The 21,816-nt window shown below is 42.0% G+C and overlaps 1 protein-coding gene across 4 annotated transcripts in view; it reads left to right on the top strand.

Annotated features, from left to right (window-relative positions):
- Positions 1-21,816, top strand: part of LOC134526433 (solute carrier organic anion transporter family member 1C1-like) — a 46,108-nt gene that overhangs the window by 22,921 nt on the left and 1,371 nt on the right. For 3 of the 4 annotated variants that reach the window (XM_063358318.1, XM_063358326.1, XM_063358343.1), the window contains 3 exons: positions 1,163-1,227; positions 2,731-2,848; positions 3,926-4,950. In XM_063358318.1, coding sequence (XP_063214388.1) covers positions 1,163-1,227; positions 2,731-2,848; positions 3,926-4,148 — 406 coding nt within the window. In that variant the 3' untranslated portion in view covers positions 4,149-4,950. Of the gene's footprint in view, positions 1-1,162; positions 1,228-2,730; positions 2,849-3,925; positions 4,951-21,816 lie in introns of those variants that run through there. The other variant, XM_063358335.1, reaches the window with a different exon arrangement.

Here is a 21,816-nt window from a genome sequence, read left to right as displayed (position 1 = left end):
CCTTTCCACTGAATTAAAGGAAGATGACCCAAATATCATTTACAACATGGGTTCTTAACCCTGTTCTGGCAGCTACTTTGGGAAATAATAAAACACCACTGGGTGAACAAAAGAGCTAGTTCTGCAATGTCTTTATTATTTTTGAAAGGTGTTCCCGATTATAAGAATTTCTGCAGAAGCTGAGTCCATCCTAGTTCAGAGCAGAGAGACTAGACCTCCAAAGTGCTATATTTATCCCGTGTCAACTGAATTTCACCCTATTTTTTTTCTTTTTATATTGAATAGAATGGCTGTGACAATAGGGGGTTTTATCAATTACCTTAACGATACGCATGTGTTACTCGCCCCACATATCAGACGTGTCCCGGGTTAATCGTGTGACTGGGACTACCCATGTGCTTAAAGTAAAGCATGTACTCAGGTTGCTGAATTAGGTAACAAGCAGTCTGATACATGCTGGGTGAAACATCACACTTGAGCAGCTGATGAGGTTGGCAGCAGATGAGCCCTACTAATTTGAGTGGCTCCCTACGCCCACCGCTGCTAGCATGGATGTGAAAGGCAGCTGTTCTCCTGCCTACCGCTGCCACCCTCCTAGAAGAGCCAGGACAATAACCCAAGGCTGGAGCAGGGCTGATGTGGAGCCAGACGGAATGATGTCTGTGCTGGGACCCTGCTGCAAGCTCAGAGAAGTCCAAATGCAAACACTCTGTCCTGTCAGGGAATGGCTCGGAGGATTTACCTTTACAGTAGGTGTGATCCTGATCCCAGATACAGTGCAATGAAAATTGAGTGCCTAAATACCTTTTACTACCCTGGGTCACGATCCACAATTTCAGAGAGCATTATATTGAATAAGACCATCCAATGATTCACGATTTCAAACCAATTTTCTTGTCCTGCATTAGTAACTCCTAAGGTCTGGTATTATCTGAAAATGCACTACCATCTTTAAAATGTCTACTGAACGCAGATGTTCAGATTTCCTAGGTACTGTTCTGATTTTATCTCGTTATTTACATATTTCTGTGATTCTGTTAGTCAGTGTCAGTAACGAGGAAAAGGTCACATTTCTTTCCTTCTGCTTGCTTTCTGTTTGTGTTCAAATTATCCAGTCAATTCTTTATTTCTGCTTAATACCATTTTTTATTATCATTTTTAGATGCATTAAACCACACTTGAAATCATTTGCACTTGGTATTTATACCCTGGCAATAAGAGTACTTGGTAAGTCCAGTTGTACTCTTGGGTCTACTTTAATATGCTTCTCACTAATTGTTTTTCCTAGAATTAAACTTTGATTGTTGGAAAGAATGAGGTCTAAATCACAAGCTAATATTATATGATTTTTTTTTTTAAATAGGAAAAGTGTTGGAAAAAGAAAGCAGTTTTGTATTTCATAAATGGTATAACTGTCTTAGTTATAAAAAAATAATATAATATAATATAATATAATATAATATAATATAATATAATATAATATAATATAATATAATATAATATAATATAATATAATATAATATAATATAATATAATATAATATAATATAATATAATATAATATAATAAATATAATATAATAATATACTGTCTTAGTTATATTATACTATCTTATACTATCTTAGTATTATACTATCTTACTATAGTATAATACTTGTATTATACTACCTTAGTGTATATTATAAAAATATACATTGCTAATGTCCATAGAGGTGACAAGTGATCCTTCGGACTATGAAGCTAACATTAAAATGTCTTGTCTCTTCTTATACAACAACAAGCATAACAGAACAGCTACAGATCAGAATTTGTGATCATTTTTCAGGCACATTTTCATTAGTTTCTAAGGGAATTAACCTAACCGAGGTGTGCCTGAGGGCAGGGTTCACTGCAGCCTTGTGGTAGAGCCACCTCTAAGTTTTCTCTAAAACTAAGGGTACCATGATGTGCCAATGAACTGGAAACTGAAATCCTCTAGGTCTTCACAGAAAAGGTAATAATTAACAAGAAGCAAGTCACTTATTTAAATAGAGCAGTCTTCGATGAGCCAGATGAGGCAGATGAAAGAACGTCAAAACAAGCTGTTGGCTGCTTTCTCACACCTTTGCAGGCCAGAATTTTCCCTCCAAGATTACTTTCTTCTCCAGCAACCATGGGTGGCTCCCCAGGTGGCACAGAGTCCGTGATGTTCCCATTAGCACCTGAAGAAAGGCTTTCCTTTCCCACCGCCCACAAGCACAGCAGTAGGTTTGCCCCTGCCACAGTAGGACCTCGGGGTACTTGTAGGATACTTGTGGCCCCACTGTGGGCTCCCAGCCCCACTGTCTCTGTCCCTTCTCACCCCACCAAGCAACACACAGGACACCCCCCACCCCCAAGCCGAACAGGCTCCATCGCTCTCAAGAAAGGAGAGGTATCTCCTTGTTTTTTTCCTGGAGGGGTCCCGCAGGGTGAGGAAACCAAGCCATGGCCAGCACTCCTTCCGCTGACTTCCACAGGCTTTTTGATCTTCAGCTTCGTTTCCTCCCCACCCCAATTCCCCACAGGCAGGAAAGGGCAGTGTGCGCCTGGGCAATACAAGGCACGACTTCTCGAACCAGCAAACAGTGTGGAAGTGTCATTGCTGTTCGAATGTATTATTTAATGTTTCACGTGAACATGTCTCTAGATCAGAACTGATCACCCTGGAAAGTAACCTTCTTGCCTCTATTTATTTGTTAAATACGCCCAGCGGGAATTCCAGCTCCAGTGTATTTTGGAGTGGCTATAGATACCACTTGCCTGAAATGGGGAAGCAAAAGATGTGGGGGAAGAGGAGCATGCAGACTCTACGACTCCAGTGCACTGAGGTAACGGCTCTCCTCCATTCGCTCTTTAACTTGTATTTTTTAAGTGCATCTACACCTGGCACTGGTAGGAGAATTTCTGTCAGAAAATTTGCGTGAAAGACTTGATGCCAAATGAAAGTGTCTGACTAGCAATATTAACAATAATGCTCCGGTTTTAGCAGTCTCTTTTGGTTTAGTCTCTTTGGGCTGGAGGCGGGGGGGGGACGGTTGGTGTCATCTTACTTCAATATCAGCTGGAAATATTTAAGCCTCTTGATTTTTCACCCAAAAAATGTTCAGATAAAACCTCAATTTTATGCTAAATCTCCCCCCATTTTTTAACATCTCTGCTGTGAGAGTGCGTATGTATAAGTAAATAAGAAGTAAAAGGGCTGTCAAACCTCATCATTGCTCCATGTTGGGGCTGGACCATAAAAAGGAAGAGAAGGGTGCCACAAAGCATGCTTGGCTTTTCTAGAGGCTTAAGCGCAGTGCTGTCTTTATCAATTTATTGCTAGAGGAGAATAATTATCTGAACTGCATTCATGACGGGCATTACCAGAAATGGAGAATGGAATAACAACCGTAACAGGAAAATGAGAGAACAGGTTGCCCTTCCCCCCATCCCCTGGAAAAAAAACATGAGGGGAGGGTACATCTTGTTTTGAAAATTTGAAGAAAAGAACAAAAGCTCAGTTGGGACTCATTACTAATAAAGTGTAATGATGCTATTGTTGCGGCTGTTGTTGTTACCGTCATTATGCCTGTAAAGCAAAAAGACCATCAAATGGTCTTGATATCACTGGTACTGTTCATGAGGCAACGAAAAAATAAATTAATTGCCCCAGAAATATTAGTGTTATTCTTACTGAAGCGCTGGGGTGGAGGAGGTCAGTCAATGCCTGAGACACTTTCTTGGCCACAAAGCCCACAATACCTGACCTGGGTGAGCTGGCAAACTCTCATCTCCAGGGTCACCACCTTGCTTGAAGAGCTTTCTTACTCAGCCTTACTCCATGAAAATATGAATGTGTCCTTGATGCCTTCTAGTCATATGTTGCCTTTGAAATAGGCTCTGATCAATCATTTCTCTCTCAGGTACGTGTACCTGGGGCTGACTTTGGTGTTGGGCACGGTGTCCATTTTCTTCAGTGTTGCTGTCCTTTGGGTTCTTCGGAAAAGGTCTTCTCCACAAGATGAGACCCTCTCGGCCAACGGGGAGAGAGGCGCCTGTGGGACAAAGAGCAGGAAAGATAATTTTGTCAATAGTGACCATTTAATTCAGACAACTTACTGGCCAGAAAAGGAGACTAGACTTTAGGAAGACTGAGATCTTCACTGTGACCTTACCCAGTGAGTGGTGTTCCAGGCAAAAATTCATCATCAGTGAAGCGGTATCTTAGTATCCACCCTAAAAATGTTCACCTTAATGTAATTTTCACTGTAAACACCAAAAGCAAAGACAACCATTTTAGCACATGTACAGCTCTGAAAACACTGCTCACCATTTGTCCTGAGGAGTCAGGGAGGGGATTTGTTATGGCTGGGGAGGTGCAGCTTGCTCCCTGGCCGAGAAGCCGGTTTTATGGCTGCCCCTCAGCTCCATCCCTCCTCGTCAAGCTGCAACAGCCGCTGCTGCCCCTCAGCTTCCTTCTGTGTGTGAGGGGTAGCGGGGAGGCTGCAATGCAGGTCTCTATGCCACCGTACCGGCCGAGAGGAGCTGGTGCACAAAACCTGACTTGGCAACCTGGAAGGTGCAGAGATATTCTGCACACAGCTTGCCCTTGCAAGCAGTGCGGCACGGGGCAGGAGGAAGGTGGTTTGCTGGAAGGACAAAACTGCTACAGGCTCTGGGCATCTCGTGAATTCAACCCATAATACTTAGGACATCAAATGTTGTGGTTAGGGATTTTTTTTTTTCAAGTAGATCTGTTATAGCACAACAATAACAGCAAGTTATCAAAAGTTTTCATTGCAGTCAAAGAGACCACAAGAGTATCGTCCAAAGGAAACTGGAATAAAAATAGAGCTTTTTTAGGTTTCCAGCAGTTTCTTGTTACGTGCTAGTATTCAGTGTACTGAATAATTCCATGCATTTTATGCAATGTAATAACACCATGGTACAAGACACATATGATTTATTTTTTAAAAAGTTATGACAAGACAGCTTGGGAACAATAAAATGACTTCAAAGACCAGGTGATTTGAGGCTTTTCCTTTTAATTTATTGTATTTGCTAGGTGAAACTAAGACATGTATCATAGTAACCCTTTATATATCATTTTTGCAGTTTGACAATATTTGGTATTAAATAAATTTGGGGTGGGGGGTACAGTGGAGAGCCATTTAACATGGAACAAAATCTCAAGAATGCTTGCACTGAAAAAGATAGTGAAAGCACCACTACAAATGATGTGCTTTAAACCAACTAGAATTTTACAGCACATGATGAAAGGTAGGCTTCAGCCTTCATCTTAGTATTGGAAAAACAATCTCATATCACATCACTTGCATCTCGGCAGCGACTGTAGGTGCTCTAGCTGAGCTTGCAGGTCAGAGGTAGATGTGGAGCCTCTCCTGTGGGATGCATGAGGAGGGGCAGATGTATAGGAACGGGATTTACTGAGCTTTATCAATGATAAATGTTTACAGTGTGCCATTAGGGAACTACCTAATCCATTCAATAGGAATCCCAAGAGGAAGGATCTTGCTTAAGCACCAAATATCTGCAGAAGGTAAGGATGTAAAGCCATCGCTTGAGAAAATGCAGTTGTCAGAGGAAGGACCAACGCCACCCACCATTTGCCACGTGAGTGAGTGTTTAGACAGTGGCCTGGAATATGGGAGACCCGGTCCTCTGTCTCAGCTCTTTGTCCTTCCAGGTGAGCGTTGAAGGCTACAGGCAATGGTGTACTGGGAAGCTGTGGCTGTTCACTTTGCCTTGTATAACTGAATATTGAACTAAACAAACAGACTTAAAATAATTACAAGGTTTGTGAATATGGGACTAACTGAAGCATTATGGCTAGGGTGAATCACAAAGATTGGCATTCCAGTCTCGGGTTTCATTCATACTACATCATTGTAAAAACAGCAAAAAATGCTAAACCACAACAGCATCCAGGAGTAAGAGAGGTGCTTGGAGCCTTCCATAGCTTCCTTGGGACGGCACTTTTCATAGCAATGAGCTGTCAGATCCAGTGAGAGAAAAGGTACACTCTGGAATAAAAAAGGAGGGATATCTGCATTTCACTCAATGCTTGATGTTGTATGTGTGTCAAATAAATGGCAATGATTCCTAATTTGCGAATCAGTCCCGGCAGGATTTGTGGCAGGGATGCTGCTGCCCAGCAATAATGAAGCTGTCGTGGAGGCAGTTCGGCACGTGCCCAGCAGCAAAATGGCCAGGAAAATTCGCTGGCTTACAGGACAAGGAAAGAAATTTAGAGAAATGAACATATCCTATTCTAATTTGGAAACAAAGAGGGAAAAAAGTCAACTTCTTGGGTTACCACCTGAGCTTACGTATGTAAACCTTACCTAGTGAATAATTCTTTTAAAGCATGGGCTTTCTTTCCGTACACCATTTTCTTTACACATGAAAGGAAGAGGAATACTGTAAAAGAATTTGTTTCAGTAAGTCTTATTTTCATTATAGTTTAAAAATGAGCAGTCTTTTCCTCTCATACTTCGGCAATAATACTACTGTAAGTTGCCAAGCATATATACTCTATTCCCACTTTGAAATACTTTCAAGTCTTCTACTTCATTTTAATACTTCAAGTAGTAATGTGAATGCATGGATGAGTGTCTGTCTAGAGATACACATTCTGGATTTGTTATAATAGATGAACAAATGGTTTCAGCACTAAGAGATTTGGATCTGTCAGGTTCTTCCTACCGGAATTCTTCATCTTAAACTAGATCTGGTAATGTCCCACAAAGGTCAACACACCTGGATTTTTTCTTTTCTTTTTAGAATTAGAGATATTAAACCACAATCGAGAGACTGCAGAGAGGCAAATACCTTTCATTTTTGAAGGTGAGACTGTTAAAAGAATTGGTTGAGGAGATTTCCCAACCATTGATGTCAGACTTTGAGACCAGAGTGGGACTCACAACTTTGTTAAGACATACCCATGGGCTGTATGCCATGTAAAAATGGTATTCATAAATTTTCATCTTATAGCAAGGACTCTACTTGGCACATATGGGAGAAGACAAGGGTACCAGGCCATGTCACATGATAAGATGTACAACCAGGCCTGGGGCACGTGAGCCAGTGCACATTTTCTCTTCTACGTCCCAGCAAAAATTGCAACTCTCAAATGACATAATACATCTTACTTATAGGCTCATCATTTCTAATCATGTCAGGAGGGAAACATCAAGGAATTCTAACAAGTGAAGGAGGCAAAAAGATGAGGAAACAATGCATTGTTGAAAGAAGCATCAGTATAGGATAAAGTGTCTTCAGGTCACAGACAGTAGAAAGGCTACCCCATCCTTGTGCCACAATTAAATTGCTATGTATGATCCTGTAATCTGAGGGAGTTGCCAAAAGTCAGACAGCAAATGGTGTGAAAGTATCACAAAGAATACATAGGCTGAATAATGATAGGTTGCCTCCTTGTTGTGCTCAAAACAATGAGTAAGATTGACGTATGAAACGACTATTGTAATATTTTTACATAGCAGCATGATTATTATCATCTGAGAGAAAACATTGACAACACTTTGGCTGGTTTGGCTGTTGACGACAACACAGTTCAACAGTTTAAAACATGCAACTTAACTCTGCATAGCATTGAAACACACAAAAGTTACTCCTCTTGAGAAGCTATGAAGTGCACAGACTCACAAGTAGCTAGGGGTCACAGGGATATTTTAAAAGTATTTGTAAATAGAGAATCATTATTGATAATCACGAGAAATATGAAGAAAGTGAGCACATTTGTTTAACAGAAGAGCATAGGAGGATATTGAAAACTAGCAGGTACAGCATAAATGAACAGAGGTAATGTTTCATCTCGTCAAGAGTAGAATTATGGGGATAGAAGTTTACATAGATTTAAATAGTGACTAGGTGAAGAGGAAAAAATGTATTGAAGGTTCTTTAAAGTGTAAAGACCACCCCAGAAAGCCCAAAGCAAAAAAAAAAAAAATATCCCTGGAGAGTGAAAGAGCATATAAGAAAGCATGGTTATGTATAAGACTACAAGAATGATGAACAGCAAGAGAAATTAGGGCTGGTTGGTGTGGAAAAAAGGCAAGAAAATGGAGAACTGCAAGTGCCATGGGAAGTGTTGCTAGGGATCAGCTGCTCACCATCTCTTCCATTACAAGTACTACGGAGCATCAAACCAAGACAGCAGAGGGAATGTTCAAAGCAAAGGAGTTGGCTTTTCACACAACAGCTGTAAAGCTTGAGAAATCCTCACAAGGAAATTTCGCATACATACGTTCAAAGGGAGTCAGGGTAGTTACAGAAAATAAAATACCATGTGAGTCATTAGATACCTGCCTTTGCCTCCCGGTTCTGCTCAAGACTTCTCTTATATTTTGAAACTAATTGGCTATTGGGAGAGTAGTAGACATATCACACATACTGCTGACTCTCTCTAAGCTTTCCCTTGCTTTCCCTTGGCTGTTGCCTGTCAAGGCTTTGAGGGCACCGATGGCCCTGACCTTCCTCCTCTGGGACCCACTTCCACGTCTGCCTATGGGCCCCAGAGCCCCATTTCAGCTCCAGCCTGTGCATGCAGTCCTGATTTGAGCCATTTTGGAGGTTTGCATGTGCTGAGCCCTCTCCCCAGCTCTTCCTGAATTATTGTCTGGGTTTCCGGGCATTGTTCTAGGGCCTGAGTTCTTAACTTGCCTTTGGCTGATGATCACTGGCCTGACACTAAGATCAGTGGCTGTTGCTGCCTCGGCTCTCCTTACCCTGATCAGGTGTTGGGCACGCAGCCAGCACAGGGCTGGCCCTCGGCTACCGACTTGTCCCCTCCTCACAGAGCAGCCCCTGTCTGCAAGAGCCTTTGGGCTAGAGGGATTGTAGGTCTGACTCAGGTTGGTTGTCTCTTCTTGTACCCTAGAGGATCATTAAGAAAGTGCTGCATGAGGCAGTTTTTCATCCAGTATTAATCAACTTCTGCAAGAAAGAAAGTCCATAGTCGCCATAAAAATTGTAAGAGCAATTTAAAGGTGGGGCCCTTTAATGGTGATTTAGAGCACTCATTACATTTTAACGATCTTACTTAAGCAACATGTAGTTAATATCATCAGGAGGTTGGTTAAACAACAGCTTGTCACAGATTAATACAGTTCATTGAGTTTTGAAGAGAATAAATGAGGAAAGGATTTAGCAGAGAGCAAGAGGAACACATTCTCACAGCTTGATGGCGACCAGATCAGGAAACTTTCTCTTGTGGCTGTTGAGCAAGGTGACTTTGAAAGGTTGGTGTATATGGTGGTAACCAGAACCCTCTCCTTGATCCTGTGATGTCACTTCTAAAAGAAGATGCTGAGAAATGGGGGCTGGTTTAGAAAAAAAAACAAAACCCAGTGAAAGTGCTATGTAGTCAGCAAAAATCTGTTTATTTAAGTTTGCAGACAAAGGTAGACTATGTTCCTGTGCCTGGAAATCAAACAGGATAAAACTGCCTTAGAAATAAGAGATATATTTTTTTTTCAGTAGAACTGTCTTTGGGATGTTATTGATTTTTCTGTCATGTGTAGTCTTTAAATCGAGACTTGACTGTTCTTCTAAAAGATCTGTTCTAGTGTAACAAGGCAGATGAGCAGCTTAGTGAAGTTGCGTTGTATATAATGCCAAATATTCAATTAATTGAACCATGATTTTTTTTTCAGTCCTTATATCTCAGGTAATATCCCAGACCATCCAAAGGTGATGGGTGGTTTGCCCTGGGGATTTCACCTAAAGTATACATGTTATGCTATGATGCATCACACGTTTGGACTAGCTCCTACAAAGGCCTAAGTACTCTCACCTGCCAATGACTTGCACACCTTCTATTCTGCGTCTATAATAACAACCCCAAACCAAGCTGCTGATTAAGTCTGAATACGAAGAGCAGCTGTACAATCAGCATTAGAGACTACCCTTTGTGTTTTAAATAGAAAAATAATAAATATCATGAAAACAGCATGTTCTGGTCTACTTTTCCCGAGAAAGGTATATGATGCAAATCAATAACAAAATTATCAATGGGTCCTCATGAAAGACAAAAGCTCCACTGAGCAGTGGAAGGCACAAGCCCCAGACACTAGCCAAGATAGTGACACCAAATCAGCTTGTCAGCATGTCTGTCTGTCTTGTTAGCTCTACAACAAGCTGTAAACTAGATGCACTGAAACAGGAGCACCGCGAAACCTTTTCCATTGTCGTAAATTTTTTTCCTGTTCTCAGGATTCCTCTAGTAGCTTCTCATTTGCTTAGCTGTACACCATCACTTTTACTCGGTTCGTTAATTAGGAGTTAAATTTTAAAACACATTGATTTCCTTTATTTAGGGATTAGTGTCCCGAGAATAAAAGGGGCTCTAATCAAAGCTGCCTACTGCAGTTGGCCTCTGCCTGGCCGACTGCTCCCTGCTACTGCTGGCTCACCCCTTGCGAACTGGTGCCTTGGCAGCCACTTCTTCTGGTGGGAGTCTGCTGCCACCCTCTGCCTGGAGGAGTCTGCGACAAGCTCCTGCACTAAAGGTGATTATCTTAGTGTGGCCTTTGTGAGGATTGTTTTTATTCTCGGGAGTAATCAGCAGTTACTGATATCTCAGGGTTCTTATTAAGGGGATTTTTACTATCATGATCCATTTTTTTTCCCCATCAGTGTAAGTTACAGTCATATGGGAGGGCTTGGATGAAAAAAAGGATGATAAATGTCTTTTTTCAGGTGTGAGACCATAGTCTTTGATTTGGCTTCAGTAGTTTCCCATTTCCCACTCTGGTACTTTTAGTCAACAGTTCTCGGTTCAAGAAGTCGACTTTGAATACAAATCCTTCCACAGATGGCTTGGACAACAGCAGTCTGAATACAGAAAAATTCTTCTCAGCTGTACAGAAAGTAAAGTATACAAGATATTTTAATTCCAGAAAAGTTATAAATAAATGGTATATACAGGACCGGGAAAAAATGGAGAGAAATTGCTGTGAATTCGTATGTTAGAATGAGGAAACCAAACGAATACTGTTTACTATATGAAAAAGAAAGTGGCAGGTTTTCCTACAGGTCCTATTATTTTCAAATTACAGAGTACATTTAGCTCCATGCCTTTTCATGTTTTTAGAAGTAAAAGGCAAAAAAACCTTGGGTAGGTCTGCTAATACATCTGAAGACAACCTGAAAATGAAAACCTTGGGAACATCAAAAAACATTGCAAACCAAGAGGGAATACTTATCCGCGCATGGTCGCAGCATAGTAATGGAGTTTGTGACACACCTTGGAAGAAGGATGAGGACACAGGTGTTTGGGTGTATGTGCCCTTGCTGCAACATCATTAACCACTTGGATTAGCAGAAGTACGGTATGCCGTCCTGTAATAAAGAGCGGTAAACAAGGGCCAGGATGCCTATCTTGTGACTAGGACATGTCCATCATGGTATAAGAAAATTGCTAGAAGTGGATGGTTGATGCTTTATGCCACAACAGAACATGAAGAATCCCCACCATTGAGAAGAAGAGGCCCATAGCTGTTATAGGACCATGGTTTTCAAACCCTTGCATGTAATCAATGCTAAGTACATCATCATCTAACTGTGAGGATATGTTTGATTCTCTTAGAGAAATTCCAGGGGGTGGCAATGTTGTGGATATTTTTTTTTTAATTCAGGTGTAAATCTGATGAACGAAATCACAATGTAACACCATTTTTTTTTCTCTGCAACAATGACTGAAGCCCCCCTTGATGATGTGGTTGATCATTTAGTCATGGAAAACTAAAAATAGTTCTGCACAAAAAAGTTACAAATAAAAGAAATCAATAAAATACCAAAAGAGGTTTATGCAAGATTATGGAACAAATTATCCTTGAAGCCATTATTAGGCACACAGTGGACAGGTGATTGCGAATAGCCAGCATCGATTTATCAAGGGCAAAGCAAGGCCTGACCAAGCTGGTTGCCTTCTGTGATGGGATGACTGGTCTGATAGACAAGGGTAGAGCAGTACATCTTGTTTACTGGGACTTTATCAAGACACTTGGGCACTGTCTCTCTTGTTATCCTAGTAGCCAAACAGATGAGAAAAAGTCTACCCGCTATAGGGTGGGTAGAAAACTAGAAGATTTGAAATTGTGATCAGCAGTTCAAAGCCCAACAGCTGGTGGCCAGTTGCTAGTGGTGTTCCTCCGCAGTCAATACTGGGGCTGATAATGGTTAACAACAACTTCATTAATGGTTTGGAGAATAAGACTGGAAGTGGTCTCAGCAAGTTCATGTGTGGCAACAAACTGAAGAAAGGGGCGGTTCATGCGCTGGAGAGCAGAATAGCAGAGGAGGTTTGATGAAGATGGAGAAACAGGATGACAAGAACTCATAAAGTTCAGCAAAGGAAAATGCAAAGTCCTGCACCTGGGACAGAACGAGTCTACTCACAGAATATGTCAAGGGTGTCGACTAGACAGAAAACAGCTTGGCACAAAAGGACCTTTGGGTCCTGGTGGTCCGTGAGTTAAACCGACTCAGGAGATGGTGTCCTGGATTCATCTGGGAGAGTGTTAATTTTCTTTCTAGTGGCTGCTCTGTTTTGGATTTAGTATGAGAATAATGTTGATAACACATATTGTTTTAGTGTTTTGGATTTAGTATGAGAATAATGTTGATAACACATAGTTTTAGTTGTTGCTAAGTAATGTTTATATGAAGTCAAGGACTTTTTCAGCTTCCCATAGAAGCTGAGAGGGAGCATAGACAGGGCAAGCTGGCCAAAGGAATATTGCATGTTGTGCTCAGTATATAAATGGGGGTTCGCTGCAGGGCAGGAATCTGTGATCGCTGCTCAGGATGGGATAGGCAATTGATCATTGGGTCGTGAGCAATTGTATTGCATCACTTATTTTGTATATTCTTTCATTATTGTTACTATTGTCTTCTCTTCCATTACTGTTCTATGAAACTGTCTTTATCTCACTCACAAGGTTTCCTTTTTTTCCAATTCTCTTCCCCCATCCCACTTGCGGGGGCAGGGAGTGAGTGAACGGCTGTGAGGTGCTTATGTGCCGGCTGGGGTTAAAGCACAATGGTCCTTTTTGGCACCCAACATGGGGCACCACAGGTTGCAATAATGACAAATCTGACTAGAATGCATTAGAACAATTTTTTTAAAAGCATTCATTATATTAGGTTAATAGTGGCTGATCACAATGTTGATTTATTTGCCCTTGATGTTGCAGTGCTTGTTCTCGGAGTTGTGCTACGTAACAGCTTGCTTGCTGTATTTGTTCCCTGTTGTGCTGTTTATCACCTCTGGGAACCGGGTCAAGATTATCATTTTGCTGTACTTTGTAATGCTGGCTTATCTAATGATAAAATTTTGGGTCATGACACTAATCTGCTAGTTGTACTCAGCATTGCCGTCACCTCCATACTTCAGGAGCCATCTATCGGAAACTATTAATAATTGCACTTCTTAATTCTTCTCCTTGGAAAGCCAATCTGTGGGGGAGACACCTTCCTTCATCTTCCCCTTCTCCTCCAGGTTAATTACAATAGCTTTTGAGAATGTTGAATATCCTTGGAATGTTCAAACCAGCTTGTTCCTGTTGCTACATCTCCTGAAAGTGATGCAGGTCTTGTTCAGGGTTAAACAGCTATTTAAGGGTACCACTCAGAGATCAACCTCTGCAACAGGCATTGCAGCTACTCAAACCCCAGTGACAGGTACTGCAGCTACTGAAACCCCAGCCACAGGCACTGCAGCCACTCCAACCCCTGCAACGAGCACCTCAGCTACTCAAACCGTAGGCATCGCGGCTACTCACACCCTGGCAACAGGCGCTGTGGCTACTGAACCAGAGAACCAACCCATGCCAATATCAGTCACCCCAATACAGAAGAAGAAATACACAAAAAAATTAGATAACAGAGGTAAAGATGAATGAGGGTCATCACGAGAACAGGAGGAAGAACCAGAGGTGATCACTTGATCCTTATCCCTGGGTGAGCTGCAAGATTTACAAAAAGACTTCCGTTCTCCTCCAGACAAACACATCGTGACCTGAGTGTTCCAATGCTGGGATAATGGGACCGGTAGCTTGGAATTAAAGGGTAGGGAAGCCAAGCAGCTAGGATCCCTGTCTAGAAAAGCGGGTATTGACAAGGCAATTGGAAGAAGGACACAAGCCCTCAGCCTCTGGAGACAGCTTCCGGTAGCCGTGAAGGAAAAGTATCACTTTAAGGAAGATATTATATGTCACCCAGGCAAGTGGACCACCACGGAAAGAGGTATCCAGTACCTGAGGCAATTAGCTACGCAGGAGCCAATTTATTATGACCTGGACAATCTGCAGTTGCCCACAGATCTAGATGAAGTCCATTGTACCTAACCCATGTGGCAGAAGTTTGTACAGAGCACACCATCGTCATATGCCAACTCATTAGCCACTCTGAGCTGGAACGAAGAAGCACCAGCGGCGTATGTAGTGGCTGGCCAGTGCCAGCAATATGAAGAAAATGTTTCTACTTTCCTATGGGCCTGTGTCTTGGCTCTGGCAAGACTGTCCAAAAAATCTGAAAACCTGTTTGAAAAACTGTTATGGGAAGTTCGGCAACTCAAAGAGGGTATGTCGAATTCCCCGCCTGTACAGACCAATAATATCTCAGCTATTAGGAGTAAGATTTCTTCTGCTCAAGAGAGAGGATATAGAGGGTACACACCATGAGGCACCCCATGGTTTTACCTGCATGACCATGGAGAGGACATGAGGAAGTGGGATGGAAAGCCTACCTCAACCCTAAAGGCATGGGTACATGAGTTGCAAGGAAAAAGAATCACAAATGGGGGTTCTTTCAGGAAAACTGCAGCTCCAGTTTCCAGAGAGCAGCTCCCTAGACAAAGCAGAAAGGCTTCTAATCCTCTTGAAGGAATTTCCGATTTGTATTTACAAGAAGTGAGTAACAAGGATGGGAACCCATGAGTGCCACACAAACGCATTCATCGGTAATGAATACTATGATCAGAATAAATGAAACAGGAAATAGTTCATGCAGTAGCCCTGGGGCCACTTCTAGGCAGGGCAAGATGTTAAAAATGTGCTCTACACCGCAACCAGGGAGAATGGCCCTACCAGGAGCCTCTGACAGAAAGCACCAGGGAAGACTTCAGGTCGACCCCTAGGGTTTTGGAGTCGGTGATACAGAGGATATGAGGCCTGCTACACTCCAAATGAAAAAGAGATATTGGCAGCATATGAAGGGGTCCAAGCTGCTTTGGAAGTCATTGGTACAGAAGCACAGCTCCTTTTAGCACCCTGACTGTTGGTGCTGGGCTGGATGTTGAACGGGAGGGTCCCCTCTACACATCTTGCAACTGATGTTATGTGGAGTAAGTATGTCACATCGATCACACAAAAAACTCGAATAGGAAACCGCAGTTTCCCAGGAATCTTGGAAGAGAACATGGACTGGCCAGAAGGCAAAGATTCTGGAATATCTCCAGAAGAGGAGGTGGCGTGCTGAAGAGGCCCCATCGTGTAACAAACTACCAGAAAAATGAGAAGCAATATGCTCTGTTCACTGATGGGTCCTGTCGTATTGTAGGAAAACACAGAAGGTGGAAGGCTGCTGTGTGGACACCATTGCACATGTTACTCATGAAAGTGAAACACGCGCTGTAATTAAGCAAGCCAAGTGGTTAAAGCCTCTCTGGTATGGAGGATGATGGCTGAAATATAAATATGGGAAGGCCTGGCAAATTAATTGTATCTCACTCCCACAAACCCACCAAGGCAAGTGCCATGTGCTTACAATGGTCGAAGCAACCACCAGTGGCTGGAAACATATCCCGTGCCCTGTGCCACTGCCCAGAACACTATCCTGGGCCTTGAAAAGCAAGTTTTATGGCGACACACTCATCCCAGAGAGAACTGATATAGACAACGGGACTTATTTCTAAAACAACCTTACAGACACCTGGGCCAAAGAGCATGGCATTGAATGGGTATATCATACCCCCTATGATACACCTGCCCCCGGGAAAATCAAATGGTACAATGGACTGTTACTTAACACCAGAGGATCTACCAGTTGAGCTGGCCCTGTCCAATCAAAACTTTCACATACTGTGGAAGGAGATAAGGTCCCCGTAGTGCACGTGAAGATTATGTTAGGGAAAAAAGTATGGGTTATTCTTGCCACAGGCCAAGGCAAAGCCATCCATGGGACTGCTTTTGCTCAAGGACCTGCATGCACTTAGTGGGTGATGTGGAAGGATGGGGAAGTCCGACGTGTTTCTCAAGGGGATTCGATTTTGGATGAAAATATCCAATTAATTAAACTGTATGATGTTAATTGCTAAATTACAACTATAAGTCATTGCTACTATGGTTGGTATATGCTATATCAATGGTATTACAGTAAGAATTGCCCAGATTAATGAAGAGTGAACTTTGATGAAACCTAGCGAACTGCAGAGTTGAATGAACCAGAACTGGCTTCAGCAACTTGCATCCGGCAACTTCCTCGAGATCGACATCTTCAGCCCACAAACCATGGGCGGACTGTGCCAGGTCCACCAGTTGCAAGCTCCAGATGCAGCATGCAGCAATCCAACACCACACACTATCTCTCCTGCCCTGAGGGACAGTTACAACAGATGAAGCCCAAAGCCATGGACTAAATGAACTCAACAGACATTTTAGAGGGATGACCCATAGACTAAGGGAATGATATCTGTGTGTGTGTGGATGGAAAAGTGTAGGACCTGGGTATGAAATAGGTTGTATAGAATAAGGGGTGGATACTGTCCTGGTTTCATCTGGGATCGAGTTCATTATCTTTCTAGTAGCTGCTGTGTTTTAGGTATAGTATGAGAATAATGTTGATAACACATATTGTTTTAGTTGTTGCTAAGTAATGTTTATATTAAGTCAAGGACTTTTCAGCTTCCCATAGAAGCTGAGAGGGACCATAGACAGAGCAAGTTGGCCAAAGGAATGTTCCTGGGCATCATCTCAATGCATGTGGAGGAAACAAAAGCTATCGGAAGTAGTCAACATGGATTCACCAAGGGGAAATCACATCTGACTAAGCTGATAGGCTTCTATGATGGAATGACTGGATGGATAGATGAGGGGAGAGCAGTGGATGTTGTCTACCTTGACTTCAGCAAGGTGTTGGACACAGTCTCCCGCAGCATCCTCGTAGGGAAGCTTAGGAAGTGTGGGTTAGGTGAATGGACAGTGGGGTGGATTGAAAACTGGTTGAAAGACAGAGCTCAGAGGGTCGTGATTGGAGGTCAGTGACAAGTGGTGTTCCCCATGGGTCAGTACTGGGTCCAGTCCTGTTCAACATATTCATCAATGACCTGGATGAAGGGATAGAGTGCACCCTCAGCAAGCTTGAAATTACACCTGGAACACGTATACATGTTTAGCCATGCACATTGATGAAATATGGATCCAGATAGAAAGCACTGTAGCCAAGGGCTTCAAGGACGTGTTGCAGAATCAAGAGAGCCTATTTTTCGAGAAATTATTAAGCATTATTACCTTGTTTACCTAGTAAAACAGGTTGAAAAACTGTGCTCTCTTCATTTATGATCAAAGTTGAGTCCTAAGGATCAGATTAAGAGGAAGAGCTTTTAAATTTAAACGACCCTGTCAGTTCAAAACCAGAATATAATTTGACCATGACTGGAAGTGGATGGAGTGGGAAGGAATGCAACTCTTACTGCTCTCAAGGCAGGGCTTGGCCTTTTCCCAAAAGGTGCTTTAGAGTTTGCAGACTGGATTTGTGATCTGGATTCCTCCTGCATTCTTATTTTATAATTTTACTAATACTTGCAGTTGAATTGCCCTGACATACAGCTTTGGAGTGACTACCCTTTTCTTGATGATGATGTCTGTTGCTCCAGGAAGCTAAAGGGAACTGCCTGGTTGAGAGTCGTAAAAGTCATGAGCAGTGCAAGGTATTGCTGATAACAGTATTGAAAGCAAAATTTAATTAAGATTATCCAAAGGTCAGCATTACTAAGTAGGTTGTAATTGTTCATAGCAAGTAAAAGAATGGGCGTGGCGACGGTGGTACGGAAGGGCACGCTAACCACAAGGAATGGCACATTTTGGTGTAACACCCAGGCAGACAGCAGTCACGGTTCACATAATTTAAGAATGACTTTTCTTTCAACTAGAATCCCTCTCAGGAATCATGCATAATGCACAATCAGGGCACAATCAAATAAAATGCTTCTCAGGAAATCAGTTCAGGTTTCTTTGAACTAGAGCTGTAAGTGGGTAAAGGGCTGCTCCAAAGTGCACATAGCCCCAATATACTTTCACATTGGGTTTGCCTGTACTGTTAATAGCACTGAAATATAAACCTGAATAGTGTTCTAAGCACGAATGTTTCTTGAACACCTAGTTTGTTCAGTACACCCAAGGCATTATATTTTCTCTTCCTGCAAGTCCTTGGCTGGCTCTAGCAGGTCTTAGCTGAATGGACTTCAGCCATAGACCTTGAAAATAAATCTTCACACCAAAATACGTTTTAGTTATCAGCAACCAGGAACAATTCTAAAGTTGGCACACCCCATTTTTAAATGCCAGGAAGGTACAAACTATTATAATACCGAGAAGCTCAGGAAAAAAGGTGTTTCACGGGAGTGTACAAAAAGAATACATGTGCACATTTTCTACCTAATTAATTTTTGACCACTGTGGATAAACATGTATTTTGGGAACTTTAACAGAGGGCAGAACTGGGAGGAGACAAGACTGAAACTCCCTAAACCATAGTTTGTGTTGGAAGTTAATGATTCTTCTACCAAGTGTCAGCACAGCCTTGCTTAAGGAGAGAATACTCCGACTTTTGAGCATTTGTGTGGTAGTATAACTGCTGTTGTTGTGGATACAGAACCTAGGTAGGAACCTCTTTAATATTCTTTTTGTTTTTCTTAACCTTAAAATGTTGCCATTTAGTGTTTGCAGCTAATGAACGTTACCTGTGTAGTACTAGTTGCATTTCCTGTGACCAAGAACACCAGTAACATTCCTGTTGTAAATGTCAGTGCTTTAATGATGGCATCATACATTTATTTGCATGTGTGTCTCTGAACAGTGAGCATCTTATGTCTTGAACAATGCAAGCAGCATTGAGGCCAGCACAGCACTGTGATATTAATTTTTCATATTAGGTTAACTTTAAAGGTCTTATTACGATTTCTTAATGTATTTAAAAATCAATAAAACAATCAGATTAGCTCTGCAGTTAGTGTAATTCGATACAGTTCCCTAAACTACTGGATGAAATGTGGCTCCTGATTTGTGATTTTTTAGTCTACTGGATGGTGGTATAGCCCCCGAGAGTGCAACTGCAGTGAGAAACATCCCAAGGACTTACAGTGTGTTCACTGGATTCTGAAAATTCCTCAATCATTGTATCTTTCTTTCATAAGAGTCTACAAAATCTGTAGCAAACTGTTATCTTGACCTTCGTAAACTAATTACCTGTTATTCAGGCTAAGATGTTTAAATTGTTGCTCTTATTGATTATAATTTGCATATAATTAAGGGGTGGAAAACCAAGCCTGATTTTTTTTAATGTTCACTGAGGAATAGATCTACCTAACAGTCACAGTTTGGCCATGGCCCCTGTAAGGTCATATACCCTGAAGCACTGAAGAAGTCTGCGGCTGTTCTTTGCAAGGCTAGCTGCTGTCCTCTGGAACAATCTCGTAAGGTGCCTCATGCTTCCCATGACGCTTTGAAAGCTCCCAGCTGCCACCAACGCAAATGACCCACACTGATTTTTAGTTAAGACCCTTGATCTTCGCCCACCCAAAGTGTTTCTCAGAAGACGACTGTACTGAGCACAAGACCAAATGAGTTTGTCAAATGTTCTGTGGGTATGATGCAGAAGTGATGAAAAAAGTGTTAACTTTCATTCTCACGGGGGTTTTTGGTGTGGCTTTTTTTATCTTATGCATGCTTTTGGGGAAAGGATTGTTTTGTTCCCTTGAGAAGGAAGTCAGGGTTTTTTTGTTTAGGTTGACTGGCTACTTAAACAATGCCAGTATGTTATTTGATTGATCTCGTCTTTCTGCAAATGCAACTACTTTGGGTCATCGCTACAGCAGAATGGCTTGTGCAGGCAAAGCTTTAGAGAAGTCATATTAGTGAAAGCTTCATACTTTTCCTTTGCCTGTAACCAGATGCTTGGTATATTAAACATGGAAGAAAACCCACTAGTGAAATAAATCTAAAATAGCGGCTTTATCAATTGCTGAAATTGTCAGGCTTAGCAGCTAATGTATGTTTGACACCAATTGTGAATCGATCTTTTATCTTTTTTCCTAACCTTCTTGTGGCATACCACTTCCCCAGCCTTGATCTCTTCTATCTCCAGCAGATTTCCATATAAGGCAGGGTCAACTGAGGATGGGAGGAGATGCTGCCAGCAGCTCCAAATATTGATCCTTGCACATAGCTCGCTCTAACATTTCTCCAGCACAATTGCATCCTCTTTTTGCTTCCTTCCCACTGACAGGAGTTGGTCACCCCTGTTCTTGCCTGGGACTCCTTCCCCTGGATCACTGGAGGAGCTGACTCCTAACAGTGCTGAGCCAATTAACTTCCACCTTCTAGCTGGCTTCACACTTTTCTGTGTTCATCAAGCATCTTTTGCCCCACAAAGATGTATTTTAATTTATTTTTCTTCTCTTCTTTTTTATCCTTTATCTTGCCTGGTACCCTGAGGGCCTCTGGATGCCCTTTTCACTATGATTCGTAGAATCATAGACTCATCAAATGTGTTGGGTTGGAAGGGACCTTTAAAGGTCATCTAGTCCAACCCCCCTGCAGTAAGCAGGGACATCTTTAACTAGATCAGATTGCTCAGAGCCTCATCAAGCCTGGCCTTGAATGTCTCCAGGGATGGGGCCTCCACCACCTCGCTGGGAAACCTGTTCAGTGTCTCACCCCCTTCATTGTAGAGAACTTCTTCCTAATGTCTAATCTAAACCAACCCTGCTCCAGTTTAAAACCATTGCCCCTCGTCCTATCGCTACAAGCCCTTGCAAACAGCCCCTCCCCAGCTTTCTTGTAGGCCCTCTTTGTTTGCATCTAACTGCTCAACCTGGTCTTTGATATTTACTACTCGCGCTTTCAGTCTTACCGTCCTCTCTTCTTGTGCTTTCACAGTCTTTCTCTGAAACATGTACTGGGATAGCCTGCTAATACCTAAACTTCTTCTGTTACGTGTATCTAACTGCCTTTCTCTTTTCACTACTTTGCCCCTTATTTCTATCTTCATGTTTCTCTGCTTTCACTTCTTCCCTCCTTATATTGAGATGCTAAGTCTTGTTGTACCTTCAAACTCTCAAAAGTCACTTTAGTCCTGTGACCTGAAATGTCATGCTACCTCAGCATTTTATTGTAGTCCTTAATATAGGACTTAATGTAGTCCTTAATATAGAGAAGGGAAAGGAAAGGAGTTTTTCGTGCCAGCATTAGTACCTAAGGCATGCTCATGAACTTAAGCCCAAGAAACTCCTAAATTGTTTAAATCTCTATATGGTGTTTGACTAAAACATCCTTAGGTATTAACCATCTTCCACCTGACTGAAGAAAAATGTGCTTCACCATCGTGCATTAGGGCAATGCCTATCCTTTAAATGGTCTGAAAAGTGTTACTCTGCCATATGGCCTGTAGCAGAGCAATTTGCAATTGCAGATGGACTTTTTCCAGCATCGGAAAAGTTCATCCAACCTTTTTCAGCTCCATTCAAGCATGGAAAACCTCTCTTTGTGTGATT

The sequence above is a fragment of the Chroicocephalus ridibundus genome, chromosome 1 (assembly GCF_963924245.1).
Source record: "Chroicocephalus ridibundus chromosome 1, bChrRid1.1, whole genome shotgun sequence".
Taxonomy (NCBI): domain Eukaryota; kingdom Metazoa; phylum Chordata; class Aves; order Charadriiformes; family Laridae; genus Chroicocephalus; species Chroicocephalus ridibundus.
Note: the sequence above shows the minus strand (reverse complement) of the source record. Positions and strands in the feature narration are given on the sequence as shown.